At 34.9% G+C, this 14,233-nt stretch overlaps 2 protein-coding genes across 6 annotated transcripts in view; one reads left to right on the forward strand and one right to left on the reverse strand.

Annotated features, from left to right (window-relative positions):
* Window positions 1-471: 471 nt before the first annotated feature.
* Window positions 472-3,818, forward strand: LOC100745654 (zinc finger protein 880-like). 2 transcript variants are annotated; one of them, XM_012384040.3, is made up of 4 exons: window positions 472-815; window positions 1,255-1,714; window positions 1,789-2,394; window positions 2,504-3,818. In XM_012384040.3, the coding sequence occupies exons 2-3, from the start codon at window positions 1,312-1,314 to the stop codon at window positions 2,253-2,255; spliced, it is 870 nt and encodes a 289-aa protein (XP_012239463.1). In that variant the 5' UTR covers window positions 472-815; window positions 1,255-1,311; the 3' UTR covers window positions 2,256-2,394; window positions 2,504-3,818. The 2 variants fall into 2 exon arrangements, with proteins under 2 accessions (XP_012239463.1, XP_003488459.1); XM_003488411.4 differs by having other exon boundaries at window positions 474-815; window positions 1,272-1,714.
* A 7,565-nt stretch (window positions 3,819-11,383) lies between these two features.
* Window positions 11,384-14,233, reverse strand: part of LOC100747558 (zinc finger and BTB domain-containing protein 49-like) — a 3,619-nt gene continuing 769 nt past the window's right edge. The window contains exons 1-4 of one of the 4 annotated variants that reach the window (XM_024366746.2): window positions 13,780-14,164; window positions 13,026-13,373; window positions 12,094-12,895; window positions 11,384-12,008 (exon numbers count right to left, since the gene is read on the reverse strand). In XM_024366746.2, coding sequence (XP_024222514.1) covers window positions 11,902-12,008; window positions 12,094-12,895; window positions 13,026-13,352 — 1,236 coding nt within the window. In that variant the 5' untranslated portion in view covers window positions 13,353-13,373; window positions 13,780-14,164 and the 3' untranslated portion in view covers window positions 11,384-11,901. The other 3 variants (XM_003488427.4, XM_003488428.4, XM_012384039.3) reach the window with 3 other exon arrangements.

Here is a 14,233-nt window from a genome sequence, read left to right on the forward strand (position 1 = left end):
ATCATTGCGAAAATGCATTCTTATCTAGTCATACCGGTTTTAAATTTAAATAAAAATAGCGTTATTATCGTAGATATGCATTATAACCAGTACCCATTGAATATTACGAGCTTTTCTAGCAAATAAAAGAAAAAGTTAAAATAAAATTTCGTCATATATATGAAATATGTATGACATATCGATACATAAAATATTAATTAATAATACACACACATAAATACATAAAGATGAATGAATATTATATTCTTAACGTTATTAGAAAATGATTATAGAGTACAAGGGTACGATATATATTTTAAAATACAGAAACAATGCTAACTAAATAAATGCAATATTTTTATGATAGGAATATATAATAAATTTGAAATCATTGGAAGACATTGATTAGAATCGTTAAAAATATTACTAAAATTATAACATATTTGTCTAATATTTATTGATTTCATCGGGATATATATTGATACAAATCGTTATTTTTTTCGACGAATGCCTTAAATAGCCGCCTCTTTTAAATGCGTTATACCTTTTCTATTGTGTGATCATCGCATCGTTACGTATTTCGAAACGAAACTGCACTATACAAAAGTGATCATGATTGAGAGAGATTAATCGAGTACTTAGTTTGTTTAATAATATCTTGTTAATAAATGAATCATTAATACGTAATCAGAGTGTACAGTTTTGTAAAATAAATAGCCTGTTAGAAGAAGGACTCGGAATTTCTACAGCAGCTGATGTGTAAAGATGGCCAAGCTCAATACAAACAAATAGTGATCAGTTATGTGCTGATTTCACAACTGACTGTGCACTAAGGGGTGAGTAAATTTGATTCACGCGAATAATATAGATAAATAGTTTTATTCTGCAGTAACTGCGATATTTTCTAAGAATATTTCGAATTTTCAAAAATATTGAATAGCAAATGACATCTTTCCTGACCTGCTCAATAAAACTTCTCATTTACGTCAAATTTACGACAGCGTTGTCTTCATATGTAAATTTTTGCTAACTGATCCTTGTATTCGAACTGATGTATCGTTCACAGTTTTATCAAGTTTTTTTTTTATTGTTGATAAAATGTAAAAAGTAAAGTATTTTTTAGTTTCGCTTTTTTAAGATAAAAATTGAAATTCAATCTCTTAAATTATTAATGCAACTTTTCTAAAAATGATCTTTGGTTGTTAGTCTCGATTGATAATTTTTGTATTTGTAATTACGTGTAATCTTTTAAGTCTTGTTAACTTTTTATTACAGTATTTTTATATTTATAGACAAACGATAAGGATATTTACTTTTATGATACGTTGAAAGATGGCTTATGATCCACGTAATATAAAATATCCATCTGATATGCACAACCATCAACATAATCAGCCTAATATCACTGGATATACATACTCTGGGCATCCGGTAACTCATGTTCAACAAACGGATGAAAATAGAAATGAGAATAATTGTGGAAATAAGGAGACATGCCCTCAGATATCTCATCAATCTTCGGGTACACAGACTATTCAAAAAGTAGATGCAGCAACTATGACAGATCCCTTACAAATAGACTTTAGACTTACTTCAGAGTACTTAGCACGATGTTCTAGTACATTAGGTTTACCATATGTAACTAAGTACGAAGAAAATAGCAACAATTCAACGCATAATTGCCAAGAAATTCGACCAAAAATTGAATTTGAAGTTGAGCCACAACATATCAATGGTAAACGCATGAAGAAAGATATAACAGAAATTGAGAATGTTCTTTTTTGTAAATGATAAATTTTATTGTTTCAGGTATGTTAATATATCGTTGTCCAGAATGTGCATTCAGATTTGAAGACAGAGAGGCGTTGCACGAACATCTGGGAGATCACAGGCAACGACCTCACATTTGTGATATTTGTGGCGCAACTTTAAAACGCAAGGAACATCTAGATCGTCACAAACAAGGACACAACAAAGATAGGCCTTATCAGTGTAATATGTGCTGCAAAGCATTTAAACGCAATGAACATCTTGCACGTCACATGATTATACACTCAGGTAGCAAAAATCAAGTTTGTACAGAATGTGGCAAAGCTTTTTATAGAAAGGATCACTTAAAAAAACATTTGCAAAGTCATAATAGTAGCAGAAGCAAAAATCTAAACAGTTCGCAGAATAATCAGAATAGCCATAATAACGGCGAAGAAGGATTAAGTAGTTTTGCAATGATGATGAGGCAGACTGGGCCACCTCCATTTTCTATTTTGAGAACTTAATACATTTTTATCTTAATCTTAAAACAAAGTTGTTTTGTAATTTAGGCAATTTAAATTTGAGAGATTGATACAGCGAGCTTTATCAGAGACACTTTCATGACGTAACGGAATAGTTGTTGATGGTTCCGAATTTTGCAATTACAATCGGATTGAATAACTACAATTGTTCAATTACAGCTATAGTAGACTCTAGGTTACAATGTTGCGGGGTTATCCAAAGGCTCCGGTGTTCTTTCATCTCCGACATATATATATATATATATATGTATTAGTCTGGAAATGCTACTTATAACGTAGCTGAAAAACAAACAGGCTCTAAATTAATTCTGCAAATTTTATATTTCTCTTTTTAATATGCCTCTAATATGCACAATATTCTTAAAGTAAGAACGTACCTGTTAAGGGCAGTTTTTTGAGATGTAATATATATATTTAGATACTTTAAATAATTTTATTTAAAAAAGATATTTATATAAATTATTCAAGCTTTTATATAAATTACAACTGGGTATAAGCCCTAGTATCGTTGAATTTTTTTCTTTATATCTTACATTTGATATGATGTTCGAAATGTATGGAAAGAACAAGAATAATGCTAGCTTAGCAATAAAATTTTTAGTTTCAAATTTAATAAAAAAATGTTAGTATATTAATTAGATGTATCTTACTGTGTATTCTAAATTAAAGCAGCCTTTGTAAGATCAGCTTTTAAATACTTTCATCTTTAAGCAAAAAGAGATGCAAATACTCTATAATACCGTGCACAAACTATTCTTGTTATGCTCAAGATACTGAAAGAAGATGCGTGTTTGTTATATATGATGTGTAAAAGTGGAACGAAAATACATGATTTTGTTTTCTGCTAAGATAACGGTATCAATCATCTTGGATCATGTGCCTAAAAGAAACAGCATAATAACACCTATCTTTGCACGTAATTATGAGAAAGGAATATAAAATCAACGTTAAGAATAGTCTGTAATCAATGGAATACATTTTGTAGCCCTAACTGGAAAGGAACATTGCACAAAGTACGGTTTTTATCGATATTAATTTCTCCGTTACTTTTTATTTATATGCCTTTACCTTCTTTCATGTTGTACATTGTAAATATGTAGGATTAAAGAAACTTTGATCCAAGTTAGAGTAAGAGCAATGTTCCTTAATGTTTAAAGTTGAAACAGCGATGAATGTAAGGATATGTCATGTTAAATAATTTAATACTGCAGTTTACATTGTGCGAGCGTGTCAGTATGTTTGTACGTGTGCTATATAGAAATATATAGATACGCGTATAATATGTAGTAATATGTATTGTATTATATTAATATGTTATATGTTATACGCGTATTTACACGTGAAATGTTACGTCAAATTACCCCTGTAAATTATGTATTTATATTTATTAAGAAGAACCGACCATATATCGGCTTTACTATATAACGCTTCCAAAGTGTACATAATCGGACATATTACGTAAAATATGGTTAAAAAAAGATCAACGTTTTGTTATCGGTTGTAGTAGTTACAATTAAACTAATAAATCATTATTACATAAAATTATAAGTCGTTTTAAATTAAATCATATTTTATAACCCATTTGTGTGTGTGTGTGTGTGTTTGTTTGTTTGTTTTAGCATCAGGATATGGAGAACGAAGGAATTATGAATAATAAAAATTAGCATATTTTCTTAGATGACTTTTCATACAATTTTTATATATATATATATAGATATATATATTATATATATAGGGTATTACATAAAGCAGCACTGGGAAATGTCCGAAAAAACGTTCACAAACTTTAAACTTCTATCCTCGCAACCTAAATTCGTCTGTCTGTATTTTTTTTTTTTTTTTTTATACCTACATCTCCCTTTTATACGTTTCGTCTTCTCATCTACTACATAAGTCTTGCTTTTTTGTTTGTCTCAAACTGCGTACCTCTTTCCTCGTCCTTACATTCCTGAAGATTACATGTTTTTTATGCACTCTATACAAAAATAAAACGCTGAGATCATCAGAGGGTTCGCATAGTTATACACAATTTCTCTTATTAGTCCTTTCTTTCTTTTTTTTTTTTGTTTCACCTTATCTTTCTTCCCTTTCTTCTTCTCTCTTTTCCCGCTTTCTGCTCTCTCTCTCTCTCTCTCTCTTTCTCCTTCATCCCTTTTTACTACTTGTCTGTTCTTTCCCTTTTTGATTTACGCACCATGACGAACGAACGGTATTATTTTACTCTTTCCTTTGTACCCTGGAAGACTGTGGTACAAATGTTTCGGTGAGGAACAAACGGAAATGAAGAAAATGAAAACATGGTGGATTCAAACAAAAGGCTCGTATTTCCTATATTCCGAGCATGAAAATTTCACTATTTCCCTTTCTTTCTCCTTTATTATCTATCGGATGTCCGGAAAATCCACAACCGGAAACGCAATCTTAGATTCGAAAAATGAGTAACGAGTAAATTTCTCTTTCGAAGGAAGTACATCGTTTATCGATGTTTAATACTTCTTTTTCGTATTTCTTTTTTTTTTTCTTTTTAATCCGAAGCTACTAATAATCGCAATTATGGCAGTATCTATGCGCTCTTTAGGCATACGGTTTATCGTGATACACTAAACGGTGTTGAACAAATCGAGAAGTTCAAGAAATACAGTTTTTCGAGACAAGACAAATACGATTCAACTCGAGATATAGCTACCGAAACTTCAAGTTTTCTAAACGATATATCCTATTGTGTGCATTCAGCGGTGCGTCGAAATTAATTCTCAGAGAGTTCTATACGGTTTATATAAAATATTCACCATTCACAATTTGGCTAGTCTATTACAAAAGTATATACCTTGCTAACATTTGATCGGTCGCAATGTAAGTACCTTCGCGCTATTTCGAGTAATCTATAAAACGTCAGCCTTTGCAGTCTCGTAAAAAGTTTGTAAGAATATCTTTCTTACGGATCTTTAGTATTGCGTTTGTGTGTCCAATAAGAAGAGTTCCTTAAAAAATCTTTTACAGATCTATTTAGACAAATTGCATGTACGATTTGTTGGCACCCTCTGCACTTACGTTTTCGAGTAAAATGCTACCGTATTAAAAAGCAAAATGAACAACAAGAAAACGAAATAAATCACGAAACTATCAAAGTTTTCATATTTTTATGTTTTTACTACATATTCTTTTTAATTTCCAAAAATGTTCTCCAAAGTTATGAATCGAATGTGAGTTTCTTTCGTCGCGTGGAAGAAGCGATTCATGAGTGCAAAGGGTTCAAATAAAATCACTGTCATAACTTTTCTACTATATTATCGAGACAAAACTAATGGAAGAGAGAAGAACAGAAAAAAGAAAATAAATTGCCTCGTTGCGTCGCGGACTCTCCGGCTACTCGGTAGATGTCTATTTTACGCGTAATGACTTATGTGCAATGCGTACTTATCATATTCCCTAGGCTATTGGAAAAAGAGGAGTTTAAATGCTTTGTACTATGTCGAGGAATTTGTATATCTTTCCATATTTCTCTTCCGTCGTTACTCGCCTGTTGTGCTGACGTCTCTGTTTGAAAAACCGGTAATCACATTTACGCACACGCGCACAGAGGACGCACGCAAAAAACGCAAGCACACATACCACGCCGACTGGACAAGCCGAGAAACTGAACCGCGGCAGCTGGATACTCCGATAAAATATACACGTAAGAACAGCGCCCGTTGGTTCATGCAAAACTTCTCCTCTTTCATTCGAATCCTTTACGGTCTAGCTCCTCTGCTAATTTAATTTTAATCTATAACTTTTTCCAAAGGACTTATTACGATAGAAGAATCGGTTAACCGGACTTTTTGGTTTTTTAACTAATTCCCAAAATAGATAAAACAAGATATCGAAATGTAACGGTAATTTAAGTTCCAGAAATTAATTTTTCTTTCCTTTGCTAAAAATTTCTATTCTTCGTTCGTTTGTTTGTGTGTGGAAAAACTGATAAAGTTAGACTGTAAAGGATCGTGTAAGTACACGCGTACTAACTGCGTCTTACGTCTAAGGTTACTTAAAAAACCAACAGCTATCCGATGAACTTTATAAAAAATTATTCGCCTCTCGATCGAGAAATCATTATCTTGCTCCATTCGAAAACGATGCATTTTTACTTGGTGTTCGTCTTAAGTCTATCCCTTCTTTCTTTCTTCTTCGGTTTCGTTCTATTTACAAGGAAAAAAGTGCGCGGGAGAACGCTTCGGTGCCTCTAAATATATTAGCGCGAATCTCAAGTTTCGTTATTGTACTTTCTCCCCTCCCTTTTGCGTTCTTCTTTTCTTTCATTTTTGCATGAACCAACTAAAATCCGTAGCTCGCGCGCGAAGCAAATTATTACGCTTCACGCGACGAAGCCATTTTTTTTAAATCGAATTCATTTTCGGCTCTATTCTGCATTAGTACGATTAAGAGTTTTTTTTTTCGACACTGCGTAGAAAAATATGGTTTTCATTGTCACCCTCATATCTCTCAGTGAATTGCGTTTGATTTACAACAAACTGTTACCTTTTAAACTTTTAGTTTTTTTTCTTCTTCCCTGTTCGATCAATTACCTTTACGTCTGATCGCTCGTCGAAAACAATCGGTTTTACAATAACTACGCGGTAAATTAACGAGAAATCAATGCTCGAAACTGTGTTTTCCATCGTCGTCGTTCTTTCTGGTTATTCAATTTTTCTCCTTACTCGTTTCGACGAGGTTGAGATCGATAGACGCGAAGACTCGTCGTTACCGAACACGATGTCCCGTTTCGAGCAACGATTACTTTCGAACTTACTACAGAAATAGCATTCAAATGTCTAATCGTATCGCTGTAAATGATAGTATACGAATAACGCAAAAATGTAATAGTAATAACAATAACGGTATTTCGTGATATTAATCCTCTATAATCTAAACAAAGCATTCGATGCTTCGAGGAAAAGTTCCCATTTTCAAAAATTTTGGAGATCTTTTTATAAATTTGTTTCTTGTTTCAAGAGAAAATGTTTAATGCTTTAAGTTAAAAGCCATTACATACTCACGCGCATTACTACGAATAGTCCATAGAGGATTAAGTAAACACCAGTACGAAACGCTTTTACCATACGAAAAAAGGAATTCTACGAGTTTCCGTGAATTTGTTTTCTCAAGATTTAAGACTTTTCTTTCTTATGTCTTCTTCCTTACAGTTTCTAGTAAAACTGTAAAATCAGATGTACGCAAATTCAATCTGTTATTATCATTTTGTCATTTTTCCCATTCTCTCGCTCTCGGTTTCACTCGCAGTCTCTCCCTTTCACTCTCTTAGCTCGTGCAACTTAGGCAATAAAGGCCTATACCTTATTACTACTTATGCTCTATAAAACGCGATACTTATGCTCGTTTAATCATTAGACACTACTATCGATTACAAGAACGGAAAACGTATGTATCTAGGGGCAGAAGACAAATTAAATCATTTCCAACCACTGAGTTCGCGAAACAGAGTCCCTCGGTATCTTCTGTAACGAAGCTGTAGTTTCGCTTCGTTCGATTCATGGTATAAAGTAAAATGTCTATACGCTTGATACACAGGAAGGAATAAGTACAAAACGTATACATAGCTCTACCAGCGAAATTCTAATCTTGAGAAATGCAAATAAATATTTCCCATCCCATCCGAGTAACAAATTTTCCACGTCCTTTTATACTCGGCTTTTGCCATTTAACGGAACGCAAGAAAGATTGCTAAAAAGGAAAATTGAAGAAATCATAATTGAAAAGTACAGAAAAAACGTGTTTCTTCGTTCTGTTCGCTCCCCTTTCGTCAATAACTCTCGTCTCTGGATCCTCTTTTTTTTTCTTTTTTTCTAAAAAACACACATCTTACTTTTTCTTCTCTTTCAATAATCATTTTCACATTATTAAAAAATATTTCATCTTCTTCCTCTCTCGATCGCCCGTTGAACCGCTTTTTGTTAGCTTGCTCGCGGCGCAAAAAGAGTGTCGGATGGCGACGAAAACGACAAAAAAGTTGCGAACGGGGGACGAAAGAGGAAAGGAGCATACACAGGGTGTCCCGAAAAAGAGCTATGCACGAGGCCATATCCATGGACTTTTACTCATAAGGTGGAAAAAGTATGCAGGTGCGGTTAAAGTCCAGCGCTATGCAAAGGCACCGGAGAATTGTTATTTTTCTTTCTTCTCTTCCGTTTTTACAGACGCGTTAACTATTCTTATTCCTCCCTTTCCTTTCTCTCCTTCTCATCTTTTTTTTTTCTCTAGGAACACCAACTATGCCTATTATACCTCGACGAAGTGGTCGGTTTTCTGAAATATCAAAGACAAACTGTCCGCCTCGTCGAGCGCGGAAATATCAGGTTCTTTCTCCATTTTTTTATTCATTTTTCTTTTTGGCTACCCTTGAAAATAGACCGCTTCTTGAGCCTCTCATTTGTTTAATCTCTCAAAAAAAATCATACGTCGAACTTCTGAAAAATGTTTCTCTCCCTCTCTCTCTCTCTCTCTCTCTCTCTCTCTCTCTCTCTCGCTAGCTCGCTCGCTCTTTTTCGCGCGCGCTCGCTGTTTTATTTTTTCTTTTTATAAATCGTAAAGCTATTTGTCATTATTTTCATCTCACTTTTCCTCTTCATTTAGTCCACCGACTTCCTGTTCCGGAAAAATTTGATCTCTCTCTCTCTCTCTCTCTCTCTCTCTCTCTCACACACACACATTATATATATTTTTATATTATATTATATACTTTTATATATATAACTACCCACATGTCAACGTTCTTTCTTCTTTCCTCTCTTTCCTTTTGTTTAATTCTTTCACAGGCTCTTTCTCTCTTTCCCTTATACTTTTCGGATTATTATATGCACGCATAAAACGCACGCAAACAAGCACACACGTCCCGACATATTTTTCTCTCCGATTCGGCGCGCGCGTGCATGTACACGCATACAACACATGCAGACATACGCATTTTTTATGCTTCTCCCCTCTCGTCTTTCACTTACATATCGTAGTAATCTTATTTTTTTTTCTTCATCTTGTATACAAACTTACTCGCTAAAACATATAACCTAAAGTGTACTCTCTGTTCTCTTTCTTCTCTTCTCTTTTTTTCATGATTACAAGTACATGGCGGTGGAGTATTTTAATACAGCTCGTTCTTTTATACTTTTTTTAAATGTATATATATATATAACTTTTAGTATATATATATATATATATATACATATATATTTGTATATAATATTTTTAGTACATCCTTATATTTGAGGTCTGACGAATCCTGAATTTTTCATATTACCTGCTATAGAACGTATATACGACTTTTGCTAGAAATATGATGCAAAACAGTCGGTGAGGATCGATTGGAAGAAGACCAAAAATTTATGATTACTGGAACAAAACTTAAGTGAACGTTAGAAAATAACTGTGTGTATATTTACGGTCAAACGTAGGAAATAATTAAAATATATGTATATCAACGATGAATTTGTACGTCTATTCTATTTGCATACCCTAAGTTCTTTACAAAATACTTTATAGTTCATTCTCGTAAGCAGTAATGGATCGCCGAAACGCGTCGTCCTCCCAACGAATACGATGCTTTCAATATTTTCCCTTTCCTTTCTCTCTTTCCTTTTTATAATAGCGCATCACATTCCTAACTACTTTTTTCATACGTTATATTCTTGCATTTTGTTTTCCTCATACGGTTTACATCAGAACGTAAACGTATTAAGCAGCTGTTGCGTGTAATGTTCAAGGATATAGGACGTTTACTTTTAAGAATTAAAAAAAAAAAAAAAAATAACAGGACGAAAGGATAGCGTCGACGATCTGGTAGACTGAATTAATGCCTGTGGCAAGAAAGTATCGGCGTAGAGAGTTCGAAGAAAATGGCACACTGAATAATACTAAAACGAGGAAGAAATGGTTGAAAAAAACATATCAGACAAAGTGAGACAATTGGAACAAATGTCAGTTTTGTCCGAAACGATCACAGTCCGCGAGGGTATTTCACTTCCACGATGCGGATAAATAAGACATAAAAAAAGATTATAAAACTAGCATTCTTTTTAACGACGATTACTTGAATATTTACTATAATATATACGTATAAAAATTATAATAATAATAATAAACAAAGAAAATCAAAAGTACATGAAGTCTAACGAAAAACGTTCACTAACACGATCAGTATTCAACGAAAGTTAAAGGGATTTAACGAAAAAAATATGTATAAAAAACAATGTAAAAACGATATAAAAACGATGTAAACTCCTAAAGAACTTACGTATATAAAAAAAGTGAGATATAGTACGATTCTCGGCGATATCGCAAAATATATACGTGTACATAAATACATACATATGTATATATACGCAATTATGTATAAATGTATACATACAAGCAAAAATTTGGAACTATATATTGTAAAATATAAAATACTGTCAACTTTGTATATATACGAAATAAATTTATAAAAACAAAAGCGAAATAATGTTCTTTCGTTCCTTTATCCACTAAAGTATTGCCACGTGTTCTTTTAGCTACTGCTTTGTAATGTTTCGTTAAAACATTAAATAACTCAACTCTAAAAATAAAATATTTTCTAACTTCGTCGAAAAGATTGTAAACATATTTAATTCTTTAGATCAAGACACGATCAAAATATCACTGAGTCGATGATTAAAAGAAACATACTTTTCAGGTTATTAAGAAATTGAAAGACGTTACATATTAATCGGTGGGATGACTCGTTTGCATCCTTATATACATGTCTTCATTCGCACAAATTCCAAACTTTTGTTTGTGTTCAACGATTTTCGGTTGACTAATTGAAAATAAATTTGTAAACTAAATTGAATCGTTCGGTTCAACTCATTTGGAAAAAATTTATAATATTTCTCTCTCTTGATAATAAGCTTAGCTTGATAATAAGTAGCTTCTTTGTGTTTTACATCAAGCCTTCATAAAAATATGTTTTGTTTCTCATACATACAGTAGTATGGCAAGACTTTTATATCAGGCTCTAATCTAACGCTCCTAGAGAAAATTATGGTGTCTCTTTTCCGTGTGCATGGAAACACTCTCTATGTCTCTTTCTTCGTTTTTTTCTTTTTTTTTTTTTTTTGATCATGTACATACACATATGGCACACTTTTTCAAGATAAGATCTATGCGTACATATCTCAAAAACAATACCCGACACACAGGCGATAAAAACTGTGCATACCGTTGAAAAACTTATGCAACTGTCACAGCTTTTGCGTTATTGTACTAGGACATAGAGAGTCAGCAGAATCACGGATAATTGTTTGTTATCGTAGAAAACTTACTAAAGTCGAAACGAAGAAAAGCGGTCGAATTAACTCTCACTGGCTAAGAGTACTCGTATAATTTGTCAGTTTTGTTACCTCTTGATCGAGGTCTTCCCCTGCTCTCAGAAATCTTTAACGTGTCCCAAAAAACTGAGGTCGTGCGTTTGATAGTGGCTGGATGTAGCAAGTGGCGTGACACTCGATTGGTGCGCCACGTTAACGGCCGTCAAATGATGATGATGCAACGAATGATGAGAAGTATGCGAGTGAAGAATATTATTGGGATGGGGAACTTGGAAGTTCCCTGGTGGCGGGGCTCAGGACAGGAGAGGTCCCGGATGTCCACCAGAAAGAACAGACGATGCTGTAACAGCTGTTGTCTGCATGTTTGAAACATTATTTTGTTGTTGATTTTGCTGTGTACCTAGAGATAAAAGAATCTCGTTACCATAACAATGCTTTATTTATGTTTATCATTACACAGACAAAAAATACTTCTATCTCCTTACCAGCATTTTGACTGAGCTCAGCTTTTACCCTTCTTGCAATGTGGCTTCTGGTATGCTTTCTTAAATGATCTTTACGATAAAATCCTTTTCCACACTCTGTGCATACGTGTCGTTTCTCGCCAGAATGTATAACAAAGTGTAATGTCAATTGCTCTTTCCTTTTGAAAGCTTTTAAACAAACGGTACAAACGTATGGACGTTCGGGGTTGTGACTCTGTTTGTGACGTGTAAGATGATCCTTTCTTTTGAGGCCTGCCCCACAAATATCGCACACGAATCTTCGTTCTAAAGTATGTCCCAGAAGATGTTGTTCCAACAATTCACGTTCTGGGTATGCCATATGACATTCTGGACAGCAATACAATGTAGAGCCATCTAGAGCCGTCGTTAAGCGAATTTCTCCAGGTTTTGGACGTGGCTTTTTCTCCTTGGGAGCCTTCTTCTTTTTCTTCTTTTTATTATTCGGGGACATCATTATGTTAGGCGTTGTTGTAGTTGCTACAGCTACAGAAGTGGTTTGTGCCATTTCTGATTCTTTCTTAATACTTTCTGCAGAATATTTTAAGAAATGATGTAAACTTAACGGTAAAGTACTAGCTGGTAAATGACTGAGGTAATCTGCCACTGTGGATCCAGGAGTAGCCAAAGACTGCCACGTAGCAGGCATAGTTGCAGGAGTTTGAGTATGAGCGTGCTGCTGATGATGCTGATGCATCGTATAATCTTGTTGGCTACCATTTGTCGTAGTTTCTCCATTGCGCTGTTGCTCGTCTCCCTTCTTTTCTTTATTTTTATCTTTATCCTGTAGGAGATTGCAAACATCTTGTTGATTTATAGTTTCGGTCGCTTGCTGAAAAGTTTCCATTCTCTATTAAGTACTTCTATATTATCCTATGCTTTAAATTTTAATACAGAAAGACAAAGTAGCTGACCTGATGATAAGAACGCTTTTCTGGCATTCCAGGCGAATTAGAGGGCCGCTGTTGAACTGGTTGAGCTTGGGAATATGGTACGTTTGGGTAATGATGAACATTGCTGTTAGGATAACTTGCTTTATTGTTCATCATCACTTGTGACTGAGCAGATTGCACGCCGTTGCTTTCAGGACGGTACTTTCCCATAACCGGCACTCCAATCGGAGGCTGGTTGGGAAAATGATTGGCGTAACGTCCGCCCGCACCGCCGGAGCCGTCGGTTGCGAACTGATGAATACTAGGAATAGTACCGGGAAAATGGCTTCCGAACGGCGGGAAATTCATTGCAAACCGTCAATCAAATACCTGAAAAATTGTAAACGAATTAGAACCGATATAAAATGATACTTATCGACACTTTACATACTACGAGTTACAGGATGGTTTCGCGGAAGAAGTTCGTCGGTCAACCAACATCTTTCAACATTTTCCCAAAATTTACAATCACGACGCGTTATCGTTAACATACTAATAAACATTGAACAACTCGTCGACATTAGACAATGATATGTGCCTATGAGATACATTGCAACCGCCTTAAACAAAAATTATGCTATCGTCCGTGGGAAAAACTCGGGGGGAGAAAACTCGGAAAATAAGTTGTCGGCGACATCGGCGATAACAACGGGAGAGACGTTTCGCGGGTACATGACACACCGAGACGAAGATATCTTGTACGTCCAACTTAAATGACGCCCGAGTATTTACTCACAGCAACGTCCCTCTCCCCATGTTTCTTCGCCGTGGAATCGAATCCTTTCCTCGGAGGGGGGTCTCCGAGAGGTGAGAGCGAGCGTAGGGGCAGATTTTTACAACACGAGAGACACAAGCATAAGAAGCAAGAGAACACAGCACGCCACCGCCACCGCCGCTGCTGCGTCAGCCTTCTGTCACGAGGAAATACACACAGGGGAAACAGTCGCGTTTCCCTTCTTAAACCGCACGATTGTTGTACAAAAAAAAAAAAACACGTAAATCTTCACTGGTGCATATACTAGGATATTGCACGCGTTCTCTTAATAAGGATTACGAAGGATATACACTGATTATAGAAAAGGGTAGAAGACGGAAAAAGACGTTAAAAAACGAATATTGTAAGCGGCGGAGGATCGTCGCGATGCGGGGGAAGGGTGGCCGTAGAGGGACGGCGGCGCGGAGAACGGGAA

The sequence above is a fragment of the Bombus impatiens genome, unplaced genomic scaffold, assembly GCF_000188095.3.
Source record: "Bombus impatiens unplaced genomic scaffold, BIMP_2.2 scf_0233, whole genome shotgun sequence".
NCBI classification, from domain to species: domain Eukaryota; kingdom Metazoa; phylum Arthropoda; class Insecta; order Hymenoptera; family Apidae; genus Bombus; species Bombus impatiens.